The 15,997-nt window shown below is 39.3% G+C and overlaps 1 protein-coding gene across 3 annotated transcripts in view; it reads right to left on the bottom strand.

Annotated features, from left to right (window-relative positions):
- The window catches only part of SRX (sulfiredoxin), a 40,314-nt gene extending 36,781 nt beyond the window's left edge, over positions 1–3,533 (bottom strand). The window contains exons 1-2 of one of the 3 annotated variants that reach the window (XM_087683054.1): positions 3,312–3,533; positions 3,119–3,203 (exon numbers count right to left, since the gene is read on the bottom strand). In XM_087683054.1, the coding sequence (XP_087539180.1) occupies positions 3,119–3,203; positions 3,312–3,436 (210 nt within the window). In that variant the 5' untranslated portion in view covers positions 3,437–3,533. Of the gene's footprint in view, positions 1–3,118; positions 3,274–3,311 lie in introns of all 3 variants that reach the window. The other 2 variants (XM_087683053.1, XM_087683055.1) reach the window with 2 other exon arrangements.
- Positions 3,534–15,997: the final 12,464 nt, after the last annotated feature.

Here is a 15,997-nt window from a genome sequence, read left to right as displayed (position 1 = left end):
ATGGCATATAAAAATCGTGTTCTCCATGGTGCAACAAGGAATTTGCAAGTCTATGAGAAAGAACTGTCGACTATATTTCAACATGGAAACGCTATCTTTTAGTGGTTGATTTCACAATGCAAACGAACCATTAAACATTGCGCTATTTCTCAACTTAAACTAAGTTGTCTAAGAAACACATGAGATGAGCCAACTTCTTGTCTATGTTTCACTTTCAAATCGTGCACATAGATGGGAAAAAGAATGTGGTCGCTAATGCATTGTCATGTTAGCCTCAATTTTAGCTATCATCATGGCATATTATACTAAATTGAATGCCATGAAGAATCAATATGCTACTATTCACACTTTGTGAATATATATGATCAACTTTGCATTGGACAAAGGCATAAGCAATTTATGCTTAGGGATATTATACTAAACTGCCATGAAGGATCAATATGCTACTATTCACACTTTATAAATATATATGATCAACTTTGCAATGGCCAAAGGCATAAGTAATTTATGCCTAGGGATGGTTTTGTGATTATACACGGATGATTGTGTGTCACAAAGCAATTGAGACCTAGGGTGTGATCACTGAGAGTCATGCTTCTACTTATGCAAAGCATAGAGAGATTGATACTACAATAAAGAAATGGAGCACTTCTTTTATTGGCCTTCTTGGAGACATAATATTGAGCAGTTTATTAGGACATGCATCGTATGTCACAAAGTGAAGTATAATAGGCAAAAGATGCCAAGTTTATTGCAACCCTTGCATATTCTAGATAGGCCTTGACAAAGCATTGCTATGCACTTTATCTTTGAGCTTCCTAGGACACCTACGAGGAATGATGGGGTATGAACCATTATTTGCAAATTTAATAAGAAGCTCCATTTTTGTTTAGAAGGTGGTGTTTGAAAATATGAATACTATGCTTAAAAAATTACATCCTTCCATCCACAAACAGATGGTCAACACAAGAGGCAAATTCTACAATGTTTGATCTCTTAAGATGCTACATATTTGAGCATAAGTCACAGTAGGAGCAGAATTTGTCTTTGGTAGAGTTTGCATAAAATACTACAATGCATAGTTCCATTGGTAAAGCACCATTTGAGATTGTGGAAAGTGGCAAAAAAGTACTTCCTATTTTGCACACAAAGAAGATCTTTGAAGCTTATCAGTATATAGAAAACGTGATGCAACCTATGCAAAGGTCTCGAGAGAAGTAAAGAAGGTAGCTAATCCATTGATAGAGAGAATAGAGAGAAAGCTGAGGAAAGAGAAAGTTTAAAGATTTATAGAGAAAATTCAAAGATTTATAGCCAAAAAATAAAGGAATCAATTGTTGTCTCGATTTTCCGGCCTCTATTGAAGTCGCCTACAAAAAATGAGTACCCAAAAGCAATCGTCTATAGCTATAAGTACACCAGCAGTAGTCACCCTCTTCAAAAAGTGGTGCAACTGCTATTGTCTGCTCTCCCAGGGGTAAAAAATGTTGTCATATGCATCAGAATGCACCTCCAATGGCTGCAAACAGAGCAAATAGGCAATTCTGCAGTCCAAGCTCTTCTCTCTGCCGATCAACAATTGATTCTAGCCTCCCTCTCTCTCTCTAGTCCCCCAATCCACCTTTCCTCACTTGCATGGGAAAGGCTTGCCACTTGCAACCTTTCTTATCCATTTTTCATCTCAAACATATTGGTTTTCTGAATTTTGATTCTCAAAATTGAAGTGATTATTAATTCTCACTTGGAAAGTTAGTTGTGCCAATCAACAATTAGATCCGCTAGGCCACTTTGTCATCCAGGCAATCTTGAGCATTTGTCAACCCCTGAATTGCCATTAATTAATGCCTAGTTCCTAATGTCACCACCAACATTAAGGCTAATAAACACCCAAGGCCAAAAGTATGTCACCAAGCATCACGTACTACCTAACCAACAAAACTAAGCCTTTGACACTTGCCGACATCTTGGCGTCCTTGGCCCACCATTGTGACTTAATTGACTTACACATCACATGCGCACCTCAAATGCATACAACCTAATTAATGTCTAAGCCAAATGCTAAGCAAAGCATCAAAAATACATGTCTCGATGACACCCTACTTGGGATTGCCAGTGTTCTATCGTAGGTTCGTGCAACACTAGTGCAAGTGACATTACATCTTATAGATGGCTCAAATGTAGGAGTTCCAATAGACATGGACATGAGATATTAACTAAGATTTTAAGGAGCTGAATGATACCTCTCTAGACTACAATTTTAAGGAGTTGAATAATACCTACTCTTTCGATCATATGTAGAGTTTACTAGATCTCAATGAACCTTTTGTGGGGGTCTTACTAGTAAGCATGTCATTTCTTGTCTTGTTCTGTGTCCATCTCTTGATTGTGAGACTTCGCCGACGTCTAGTGAGGACATTCAAAGCCTTGGTGGCACTCTTATGTCCATCGTTCCTTTGTTTGTGGCAATGGCCTTCAGCCTAGGCATATTAGGTGAAGATTAGGGATTCTCAAACCTGCTCTCTCTCCATATCCAATAGCTGACATTTACATTTCAACAGCAAGCGGCTTCATTCCCTGCATTGCCATCATGCTTGTAGCATATTTTCAGTCCTAGGCCCATTAGCCACCCAAGACAAGCACAGACAATCACACTAAATACACCCAATGATGTCCAAGTCTATGCATGCATTGCTACGCAAACCCTTTATGTCATGTGAGTAGATACAGAAGTGCCATGTTAACACATATAGTCCACTTATTACACACACCTTGACATACTCTTCTTCAGCTACACATGGAGTGAAACTGATTGCTTATTGCCATATAGTGCGGTTTCAACTTCCATCATCCACAAAATGCTTGCAGATGCGTATTGAAGCATCAATTATTAAACACTGGTCCTGATGTTGCAATGAACAGCCTTCATTGCCAAAAAAATAAGCTAGAAACTTCAGTAACTTCTGTAGTTTCTCTACCTCGACTCTGTTACGAATAAAACAAAAGGCACGACTTTTCAGAGTAACTTCATAACATAAAAGCCCTTAATGTCACGAGGCAAAACCTAATGTTCTATCCATCTGATAGTTATTTGGTAACACGAGAAGAAGAATCCACGTACAGGTTCTTGAAGCCCGATTTCTGCAATGCTCTCCATTAACGCTTTCACCTTTTCTGGATCGTTGGTGCGCGTTCTCAACAGAGGTCTGCGAATTTGATTCAACGGAATTTCAGCGATGATGGGACCTCTGGCCGAGCCATCGTTGGTAAGCGCGCCTGAGATAGGGGAAAGGAAGGCATGAGAATGCTCATACTTGTAATACACAGGAAAAGACACCGTGAGACCTCTACCGTTTCCTCGCTTTGACGTGCAAGAGGCTTGCAGGACGAAGGCGTGAGGGGGCTGATGAATAGTGCCGCCACTTGATAAAGGAACCATTCTCCACAAAGGAAGAAGAGCCGAATGTCACAGTATTTGCGAGAGACTAAAACGTAAATGATGGTTGGCGAATACCTCACCCTTTTAGACTACTACTAGTCTTGAGTTCATGTGAGGGATAGAGGGGCCAATAGAGTATCATCTAAAATGATTATTGGGCAATGCCTTATCTTTTTATACGACTACTAGTCTTTGAGTCCATGTGAGGGATAAAGGGGTCAATAGAGTATCATCTTAAAGAGTCCTCCATTACAAGTCCGACATCCATGTGTAAGTTTTTAGGCACGCTTAAGTGAAAGTAGGATGAATCCATCTAGAAGCCGGTGAGAAGATGTGTAAGTCTCATCGTGGAGGGCAAGTCTTCAAGCAAGCAGACTTGCCCAAAGGTCATGAATGACCCCAGCCTTCTTACTCGAAGCCTTCAAGTTGTCTTAAATTTGAAGCAAGCTGACCAACCTAGATGTTATGGGGGGGGGGGGGGGGGGGGGGGGGGTGTGTGTGTGTGTGTGAGAAAGAAGAAGAGAGACTCGCCAAGCAGGCCAAACATCAGTTTTTCAATCACTTTTTCACTCCTTGTTTTACTATATTTGTAAGCCCAACCAATGGCAGGCAATGCAAGGTAGCTAGATGGTAGGTTTGGACCAAGCCACAATGTGGTACTCATGGAGCACAATGTGTAATATAGGAGAAAGGGTTCTCTACATTATCACCATCAAAGAAGTAACCCACATTGTGCCTACTCCTCATGTTGAAGTATTGATAAACCAGGAGGAGTACTGTCAAATGATAAAGTTCATCGACCACAATGGCCTAGTTTGGTACCACAAGGGAGGCCACTTTCCAAGTGGGCAAAGAAACTCTTTGTTGAGGAGAATCCAATTCTTATAGTTGAGGAGGAGCCACTTGTTGTTGGACTTCAAACATCAAAGATGATAGAGGATGCAAAGAGGGCTTTTAAACACATTGTCAACATGGCCTTGTTGACTAAGATAATGCAAATAAAGGAGTGTGCAAGTTTGGATGACATTATGGATGATTCAAAGGAGAAAGTTACCACTATCATAAAAAATTAGCTTGAAACTTAGTTGATTCATTGGAACATAAGAAAGTGATTAGTACAAAAAGGGTTTGGTAGACTTGGTACAAATCAAATGGGTCTTTAGAAAGGCACAAGGCTTGACTTGTTGAGGCTACTCACAAATAGAAGACTTTGGTTTAAAAGAAACATTTGCACTTATAGATAGGATGACCACTATTCACAACCTTGGCTGCCCATAAGAAGTAGCCAATCTATTAAATGGATGAGCAATGTGGATTCTTGAACTAACGCCTTAAGGAGGAGATATGCATGATTCTTGAACTAACACCTTAAGGAGGAGATATGCATTGCCTAGCCACCAAGATCTGATGTGCTTGATTAGGAAAGTAATATTTGCAAGCTTAGAAAGGTAAATGGATTGAACAACCCTAACTGTGGCATGAAAGGATATATGGTTTTTTCAACAACCTTAAGTTTGTTAGAGGGGCTTCTAATGCTAATGTGTATGTAATTAGGCTAGACCGCAATTAGGTAGTGGTTTTTTGCATGTAGATGACTTAATCAGCATAGAAGATTGTGCACATATGCTTCAAAAGGATAGGGAGATGCTAAATTTTAAACTTGAAATGACCAACTTAGGGCTTATGAATTTTTGCTTGGGCATTCAATTGTTTCAAGAACATGGCAAAATCTTCATTTTTTAATGAAGGTTTATCGGGGAGACTCTAAAGGCATTTGGGATGACTAGGTGTAAGGCGATGGTTTCACCAACAAAAGTAAATGCAAAACTCTCATCAAAAGATGCATCACTAATTGCGGATATTATCCAATATCAAAAGCTTATGGGAAATCTTATTTGTACAATACTAGGCCAGTAGACCTTAGTCATGCAATTGGAGTTTTAAGCAAGTTCTGAAATAAGCCCCGAAGAACCATAAGAGAGCAAGGATATGAGTGCTAAAAGTACTTGAAGGGTATGATGAGCTATGGCACCACCTATGGATTGGGTAAGACCTTTGTTGGACATTGTGATTTAGATTGGATAGGAGATGTTATTTCTAAGAATCAATTATTAGATTTTTCTTCTCACTTGGATCATGGGTTTCTCTCAAATAAATAAGAAGCAACCCAAATTGGCATTATCTCCCAACAAAGACTAAGTATAAGGCAAAATGCTTTATTACTTGTAAAGCAACTTGAATAAGAATGATTTTAGGAGACTAAGAATGACTTAGCATGAATAGATAGTCCACTTTGAAAGTGGACATTAAGGGGTCGTCTTGAAGGTCACTCAAACGCTCATCTCTTAGTTACTTTGCCTATGCAAGGAGTGCCAAATATTGCAATCCCCAAATGAGAAGAAGCCATCACATCTAGGCATTGGCAAGGTCCTTGGGTTTAGGCACTAGAAGGGGTCTAACCTTGAAAGACTAAAAGGTTATGAGATGGCATATGTGAGGTTTGCCTTCTTCTAAGTAGCAATCAGGTTGTCCTTGACCATTGGGTCAAGTTGGAGAGAGTTAATAAAGGCATGTGTGGGATGATGAACCTAGTTCAAGGCCATGACATTGGCCTCCCCTAAGAAGGTTTTGGGGTAGAAGCCCCCCACCTAATTGATAGGAATATTTGTGGAGCATCCCTAGACTATCATAAATCATATACATGGGTGGTGACCAATGTGTTAGCCAAACCATGCGGGCAATGAGTTAAGGTGAACCCCCCATGTGTGTTTATGACATGTCAACCTCTAGCACTACATTTACATCCCTAGACTATCATAAACCATATACATGGGTGGTGACCAATGTGTAAGTCAAACCATGTGGGCAGTGAGTCAAGGTGAACTACCCATGTGTGTTTACTTCACTCATGTACGACATAGCTATTGAGTACCCATGTCTTCTTCATTTATTGTCCTCCATCCAACACATGTTTAGGTTACCATTGAAGCTCATAAGAGCATCACAAGTGGACGAAGCCTTCAACTATCAATTATATTGATTTAATAGAAGAGGGAGTTTGTATTCTTTCCTATTCTATCTCTTGTACTTGCATTCATTGTTATCTTCCAATCCATTGTATTTCCTCTCAACCTATCAATGCCAAATTTTTCTATCTCTAAAACAAGAAGGCTAGAATGTGGACTTGGCTATGGAGAAAGTGGTTGATTGTGTGTTGGTAAACATGCCTTAGAGTTGAGGTTGTGATCAAGTAGGGTGCCAAAGAGGACATGTGGAATACCAAGAAAGGGATGAGGGTGAGATCATAGGGCTCTAATTTATTATTGTTGGTGTTGTCTTAGGAGGAAGTGTAGAAGGAGGAGGTAGTGGAGAAGAGGAGTCAGTAACTATGTTGGCTTAAAGCTGCCTAGTGCGAGGGCCAAGTTGGTGATGAACTTCGCCATATACGGTATGCCCACATTGTTCATCTAGTGCGATGGGTAGTGATACACGAGTAGCACAGTTGATTGGCTATCCTACCCACCTAGATGATTGAAGCGGACAAGATTGTTTTCAAAGGCTAACATGACTTGATTAGATATTACAAAGTCTACTCTTTATTCATAGTCATGGAAAGATTGGCTTAAGGGAAGAGTTGACATCCATTTCCATGATCATTAATAACATCCTGGAAATTTGTGCACGTGATGGCAAATTGTTGCCAAAATATTCATGTTGCAAACAATGGATCAAATTTTCCATTAGCTTAAGAAGAGTATCAAGATGGATGGTTATTTAACAACTTGGCAGTTCACTATTCTAAAGCACGATTAAGGATAACCATATAGCATCCACAATTGTCATTCACCCCTAGAGTCCTATGTTTTCAAATGGAAAATCACAATCATGGAAAGTATGGTTTGCATCTTAACCAAGATGGCTATGCTATTGTTGATGATGGTGCAACTATGTAGCCTCATAAGTCATGTGGTAGTACCAAGCAACTATCCAAGGGTAATTATCCGCTGTTATCAAAGTTTTTATTAAGGTTGTATGGGACCCTTTTCAACATCTAGATGTGTGTCCTCGACATTGAGTTTTTTTGGGTGACCATGTGGTAGGTTCCACTACATTGGATAACTATGATAGATGAATAAAGGTATGTGGGCTTATCGATTATTGATTTTCTACTAGACCATCCACCTCTTCATTTCCACTTTGCTTGCAAATGGAAAAGGAGGCATCGATGGCGATGGTGATGATCGAGAAGGAGGAATAATAGATAGACGTGAGTCATATGAGAAGTGTGTGAGTGGGGTAAGATATTGAATTAAAGAGAGCTCCAAAGAGTGCATCCTTTCCCTACTTGCCTCTAAAGCTCCCACAAGAACCAATAGATATGGGCAAAGCACATTAAAGAGATATATGCTTTAGGGGTAAGATGGGTAGTAATGTGCATGTGCACACATGTGGACACATGCACATATGTTGGCTATGATATGCATACTTTTCTTGCCCAAAAACGAATTTATATTTACTATAGAAGGATTCAATACTAGGCATGTGACAATGGGCAAAACCTTTCATTAACATATACTAAATATAGAAATTTTATTATGGCTAAGATGATCCCCCCACCAGCAAAGCCTATGTCAAAAGCTCCCAAATATCAAACCTCAAGAGAATTTTGAATTTGTAACACCAACGCACTAACATATAATTTTGGCTATGATTGAGGTGATCCCTATACCATCAAAGCCTTCCATGCCTATGTTAAAAGCTCCCAAGCCAAAATTTTTGAGGAAATTTGAATTCAAAATGCCAACATACCTAGTGCATAATTTTGGTTATTCCCAAAACACTAGAGCCTTTCTATACCTATGCCAAAACCTCCCAAACTTGAAAGACGGAGGGAAATATAAATTTGAGACACCAACATGCAATAGATCCTCCTCCTCCTCTATGTGTGTGCGTGCACATGTGTGTGCTACCTATCTTATTTCTCTATATGTCCTCTATTATGTTTATTATCTCCCTCTCTCTATCTCTCTTTATAGAAAACACACATGACTGGCCAAAGACCAAGCCACTTTTAACCCGGTTGTCAAGCCAACTCCTAAAAGTTGTTGCACTAAACAGATTATCTTGATAATTAATTCTTGCAATTTAGTCTAGCCTTCCTTTTTATTCGTGACACTTATTAGCGATAGTCCAACTAATCATCTGAACAAAACTTGGTAAGCTTATTTAACCTCATATTTCATTTCTTTAAACAACTAGGCCTCTGTGTTGGGTCCTAGAGTACTAACCTAGGAAAACTAAGGCTTCTCCCCATCTCTCAGGGGCAGCTCCTCATAATTTGCTCCTGCCAAACTAGTGGCGGTTTATCTAGGAAGTTTTGATGTTTGACTTTAAGAATTTTGTTTCAAGGTATAGATCCCTCGGATCTATTTAAATATCCCCATTTAAATTCCTTTTTATATTTATCTTCTTTAACTGATTAAAATTATTTCGTTTTATTTATTTAATTAACAACAAACATTCAAATCAAAACAATCTAAAGTTCTAAAACCCATAACTTTAATTCCTTGTAACGTTTCCCAACTCCATACTGCAATTTTGTCATTGCTCTTTAGTGTTTAAATACTTAATCCATTTTGCGAATATAACATCCTTTTCTTTCTTCTTCTTTACTAAATACAAATCAGGACAAAGCCAGGTACTCTCTGCACTCTAACGTAAACACATACATAGTTTATTTTAAATTCCCATATTCCCTTTTAATTTATAAATTAGTCTTAGTGGCCTTCCACTCTTCCTTGCAATCATCAGATGATTTTTTTTAAAATAAATATGCACAAAGTGTAGATCCTAAATACGGATGCTAAGGCTTTCCCTCATGCCATCAAAATGATTATCTTATTAAGTTTTTTTAAAAAATATTTGCAATTTAATTTAAGGTTATAATTTTCTTATCATCAGCAAGCATCAATAAAATACTATTGTATCTCTCATTTGTTTTTTTCCATCCCTGTGTTATTGAATAGTACATCATGTATCATTTTATTTTCTCAAAATAAAACATCATGTTTACGTGTAAATGTTCTTTCAGTAGAATATAATTAAACTGTTGTTACTTTTCATTTTAAAGCTTACAAAAATTCATTAGCAATCAAGAATTGTCTTTTCAGCTTTTCATGTAAAGATCCATATTTTTATTGATAGAGAACATTTTTATTTAAATATAAACTGCTATTTTGCTTTAAAAATGAACTAGTTTTAAATTTTTAAATATATTAAACCATCTCTAAAAATTCTGACAAAAATTTAGTAAATTTCCTAAGTCATAAACTTTATAGAAAAAATATCACAACTTATAAATTTTCAATCAGCCATTTTATAAAAAATTATTTGTGTCATTTTTAAGTCATTTTGAGCATTTTCGACTATTTTCTATTTTTAATAAATAGGAACAGGTCCCCATAAATGCAAACAACCATTCAACATAGGAAAATAGGTTTCAAAGCATTTTATAAAAATACTAAATTGAACATTTTCTTATGCTATAACCTTTATTTTTTATAAACGGTTTAGATACGTACTTGGAAAACCCGTGGGTTGTCGTTGTGCCTTTGGGGTCCGCGTCCTCTTGCAGTCCAGCCAAGGAATGTTAATCTACCAGATATTTCACTCAGTAATATTTATTTGCTTCCTTCATTCGAACTTAATCCCGCACTTTGCCAAAGTAACTCCCCTCCCTTGTGCGTATGAACTAGGACTTCCAAGTGCTTTTAATTAACCTTTAATGTTAAAGGTTTAAAAGAGCTTGAGTGTTATATCTCTTTCTCTGTCGTGAATGGCTGCCAATAATGCATGGATTTGAGCCGCCATATCTGCGCTTGAAATGATGGAAGAGGGATGTCGATTGGAAGAGGGACAATTATGTTTCGCAAGAATGATGAGGGAGATGGTGATAATTTAGTGGAAGATGAGGACAATGATCATGACGAAGGACATGGAGATAGTCAAGAAGGTGGCGATGATCAAGAAGATGAGCAGATTGTAGGCGATGATCATAGATGCCTCCTCTCTCCCCTTCTCCACGTCCCCTCCCTTGATTCTCACGACTCCTCCCACCTTTGCATTCTCCCAACGGCCCCCTCTCCCATCACGTTCGTTTTTCTTTCTTCTTATTTTCTTTCTTTCTTTCTTTCTTATCTCTTTCTTTTCAATCATTAAGGTTCCTACCCTCCCCCAACACACACCCCAAGCCTTCTTTTTACCACATCTCTCAATATCCATTCCCCATTATCAAAATTTCCAAGAGCCCAAGGTCCACAAAACTGGCTCATGCTCTCTTTGAAATAGTATGTACCCACACCATGTCTTTTATCATCAAACCAATCACCTTGATACATGTCACCATTTGCATACGTATAAATCCCATAGCCTTCTTTTTTACCAACTTTCCAAGATCCATCACATGAGCTATTATCGGGATATTTTTGTACTCCAAGACCTTCCTTGAGATTGTTACTATGTTCTCCATCATAAATTGCCCCATTTGCGAACTTGTAGACACCATGCCCATGCTTCTTTCCCATGTCATATGAACCTTCGAATGTGTCTCCATTTGTGTAGTTGGTGACTCCATAGCCATGTGGTATGTGGTCGACAAGCTCACCACTCCAAGTCATGACATGTTGCCTAAGGAACCAACTGGTCTCCGCAAATCAATGTTTGAGTCCCATAACCTTGCTGCCCAGTGTACTTCATGTACAATTGCAGCTATGTCTTTTTAAATATATTCATTCCACTTAATGAATTCCCAATAACTACCACCACATTCACTACCTCGATTTCCTCCATGACCTGAACCATAACCTAAAACTACATAATCTGCCATGAATAACATGATTTCTAGTGACTCTAAGAATATGGATTGCATAAGCTCAAAGGACTTCATTTCTGCAAAGTCCTATAGTCTCTAAGTCTTTGTCTCCATAGCCTATGCCTTGCAAATGAGATATAAGAGTTTCTTGTGGTTGTACACAGGCCAAAAGATTAAATTTTGTACCGACATTTCTTGGCTAGACTGCAAGGACACGGCCTCCAAAGACAGCAACAACGAACACCGCATCTGCATTAAATTAATGTAAAACAATGGTAATAGTGTATCAGATGTATACAATGTTGTTGAAAATTTTTGCAATGTATGACATATTTCTAGGTGTTGTCAACACACATGTACATGCTCTCTCTCTCACTCTCTACCTCTCTCCCCTCTATCTCTTTGCATCTTTCTCTTCCTCTCAATGTCTTTTATTACCTTTGCTCTCTCTCTCTCTCTCTCTCTCTCTCTCTCTCTCTCTCTCTCTCTCTCTCTCTCTCTCGTATATATATACTCTCTCTCTATAAACAAGAGAGAGTGTGTATATATATACTCTCTCTATTAGCATACTAATTATATCATATCCCTTCATCTTCACCTTCATGGAGGATGCCAATAGCTTGTCTTCCCACTTCAACATGTCCTATTTTCCCCCCATCAAAGTGCCCTTCTTCAGTGCAGCCCTTATAACGACTGCCCATGGCTCATCAATCTCTATCCTGTGCATTGGACTGAAGGCGTGTTCTTGGCTTTCTCTGCCACCTTTTCAAGGCCTAACCCTTGTTTCAGGTGATTTCAATTACCATCTCCCATGGTATGGCATGCCACTTCTTTGCTTTGTCAAAGGCCCATAGGAAGGATCTAAGCATCTTCTGTACTCTTTCCAACTATATTTTTGTGAAGGGTGTGACTATAGTCACGAACATGATTGTTGGTATAGTTTCCCTACAAATGATAATGCCATTTTGGAGTATTTCAATATCTTTTGTTCCATCTTTAGGATGAGCCAATCCATCTTTTGTTTGATGGTCATAGCTAGACCAACTGGGGCCCCTAGATACATAAGAACTTCACCCGTTTAGATCATCTTGGACCCAAACCTTTGCAGCCAGGTCTGGGTGGTCTCCTAGCTTGAGAAACAACATCTCAATTTTAGATTGTTGATCATGGCACCTAAGACTCGAGTGTATCATCATATACTTCTAGCAATTATTGGAGTTTTTTCTCCTCGGCTTGCATTATGTTTGAGTTGTCATCTGCAAAGAGGTGTGCACATTTGTGCCCCATCATGGAGGGGAAGTCCCTTTATGAGGCCCCTCTCAACTTTATGTTGTACAACCTTGAATAGAGGATCGGTAGCTATTATGAAAAGAAGCACAGCAAGAGGGCATCCATGCCAAACTAACCCCTATAGTTTGAAGGGTTTTGACATAAACCCATTGACTCCCACCTTGGCTGTTGTATTAGTGAATAGTGTGCTCACCATCCTTTAAAAAGGTTTCCCAAATCTAGTTTTTTCCATAATAGCCAATAAAAAATCCCACCTAAGCCTATCATAGACCTTTACAAGGATGAAATAATCCCCTGATTTTATTGCATGCTCTATGGCTACAAGGAGATTTAGTATGACATCTTGAATTTTTCTCTCAAACCCATATTGAGCCCTATGGAGTATGTTGCTAAGGAGGAATTTAATCCTCAAAGCTATTGCTTTCACTATGTTGGGGGTAAAGGCGCCTCCGCCTAGCCGCTTGTGTATTACTACATTGACAATACCCGCTACTGCACACTACAGGTGGCGGGCGCCCGTCACAGTCACTTATTCTTTATTCTTTTAGTGATAGTTTGAATAAAGGAAGGCCCGGCCACACATTATGGTTGTTGGAGTTCCCACTTTTGAGTCTCTCTCGCCATTCACTGGCATTGGGATTGAGTTGGTATGCTTTGGACCGGTTTATGCCTATTGTCACTGCTTGACATTTAGGCTTCTTGCATTTATGCTTCGGTCAGATATAGATGCCACTGGTTTGCCCATACTTGACAGTCACTTGGAGCTTCGTCTTTGGATGTATTTGAGCATTTTGGACCTATTGGGCATTGCATTCGGTTGACAGTTACATGCGATTTGATTGCTTTTAGGCTTATGCTTTACGGGTCTTAGATAGCTTGGGATTTATGCTCCGGATGTACCCTACTCGGATTTGGAATGTCTGATACTATGTACTCGATGTATTTGAGCGTTGCTTGCTCTATTTGCATCTGATTTTACTTCCAGTGGGAGCCTTTTGGCGTATTCGGATGTACACAGAGTTTTACTTACACTTGAGCTTGAGCTTGTGGGACAGTTACATGCATTTGCTCTCTTGAGAGCTTTATGTCTACAGTTAGTCTGTAGTGGGCTGATTTGATATGCCTATTGGGGCAGGTACCTATCTCTGTCATAGGTTTGTTAGTTTTGTATGCATCTTGGATGGTTATGCATTAGCTTCTTGCTCTATTAGTTGTGCTTGTGCTTGGTCTCTTCTCTTACCCTGAGACCCATTACATGCATGAGTTCTAGACCTATGAGATATCTCTTGCCTGACATGTTATTGGTTTGACGGTTTTTGGTACCTTCTTGCCCCTTGACACTCATTGTTGGTTGTATCTTGCTACCTGGCAGTTGCAGGGACATTTGTATCAATGATTGCTTCACTTTGGGACAATTTTAGATATTGTTGTAATTTATTCCAACAAGCTGAAATCTGCAGATTTCAAGCACTTGTGTGAGGGTAATGCTTACTATTTGATGGTATCTTGGTCATATTTGGTGGACAAGTGGTTCTCTTGGTGATATCCACCCTTTCAGCCAGTTTTAGCAATGGTTTTACTGCATTTTCTGCTAATTATAGCAACTTGCAATTTTGCATTTTTGTTTTGATTTGGGATAGTATGGCTAGTTATCTGAAAGACATAGCTCTCTTTAACATTGCCAAGTTGGATGGTACCAACTATGGGTATTGGAAGTCCCAGATATGGCAGATTTTGGTGCAGAAGTTGCTGATTAAACCCTTATGTTTCAAGGGTGTTAAACTCGAGGATATGGATGATGATGTTTGGATGGAAGTTGATGAGCTATGCAAGTCTACCATTATCTTGTCACTCTCAGAAGAGGTCCATCATAATGTTGTTGAAGATGAGAATTAGAGTGCATGGGACTTATGGGAGAAGATTCAGGAGCTTTATGCGCAGCAGAGTTCTGCACCACAGATGTATTGGCTGAAGCAGTTAATGGACCTTCGAATGAAGGAGGGGACATCCCTATCATCTCATTTCAGTCAGTTTCATGCTATCATGAAGAATCTGTTGTCACAGGGTATTGAGTTCAAAGACAACTTGCACCTATTGTTTCTGCTTGGCACCTTGCCTGCATCATGGGATGTCTTTCCGTACTGCCATATGCACGAACAAGCTTGATGGGTTGAAAATCAAAGATGTTGAGAGTGCTTTATTGACTGAGGAAATCAATAGGAGAAACAATGATGCTTCCTGCTCTTCACATGCATTGACCGTTAGAGGTGGGAGACATGGTAGGCATGATAATGATCATAAGGGGAAGGACTCTCAGAAGTCTAGGTCAAAGTCACAGGACTACAATAAGTCCCATGGATGAAAGTTGGATCTTACTTGTCATTATTGTGGGAAAGCAGGACATTTAGGCCATAGTGCCATAAGATACGCGATGATAAGCGCAAGGAAAAGGGCAAATAGAAAGTGTTATTGTGGGAAAGTAGGACATATTAGACCATAGTGCCATAAGATGCACGATGATAAGTGCAAGGAAAAGGGCAAAGAGAAAGTGCAGGAAAAGTCTTCTGAGAGCACAGTATTGTACCTGCAAAGTCTAGTATGAAGATAGAAGTTAATGTCATGCAGGCCACTGATTCAGATGAGGATTACATACTTGCAGCTTTCTCATGCGATGCCTTACAAGCTTCTGAGACACATTCTATGTATGCGCAGTGCTGGCATTTGGATTCGGGTGCATCATTTCATGTGACACCTTGTAGAGATTGGTTTCATACCTATTGTACCATCTCTAGTTCTGTGCGACTTGGTGATGACAGGTCTCTTGACATTACGGGCATTGGAGATGTTAGGTTGTAGTTTCCTTTTGGCAATTCTTTTGTTTTCCATGATGTACACCATGTACCTACATTGACTCGCAGCCTTATGTCAGCTGGATAGCTTGATGATGTAGGGTATTTTGTGTCTTTTAGAGACTCTACATGGAAGATTGCTCATGGCAGGCTTGTGCTTGTAAGAGGTGCCAGGTCTGGCAGCCTCTATCCCTTACTTGTATTTGGAGCTACCTTGAATCATGTTTTTTCTGTGGGTTCTATCCCCCATGTATCCCTTTGGCATGCTCGTTTGGGGCATATGTCCCTTAAAGGAATGAAAATGCTCCGTGCTTTGTAGTATCTTCCGCCTTTTGACTCTTCGCATTTTGACTCTTGTGATCATTGTTTGTATGATAGGTAGACCAGGAATACGCATAAAAAGTCTGGTAAGAAATGCATGGGTGAGCCCTTGGCTCTTGTGCACTCAGATGTATATGGGCCCATGCCCTGTCAGCCACTAGGTGGGGCAAAGTATTTTGTTACTTTCATAGATGATTACTCATGTAAGGTTTGGGCTTATCCCATAAAGAG

This window comes from Lygodium microphyllum, chromosome 8 (assembly GCF_053477565.2).
Source record: "Lygodium microphyllum isolate KBCC chromosome 8, Lygodium_microphyllum_v1.1.10, whole genome shotgun sequence".
NCBI lineage: Eukaryota > Viridiplantae > Streptophyta > Polypodiopsida > Schizaeales > Lygodiaceae > Lygodium > Lygodium microphyllum.
Note: the sequence above shows the minus strand (reverse complement) of the source record. Positions and strands in the feature narration are given on the sequence as shown.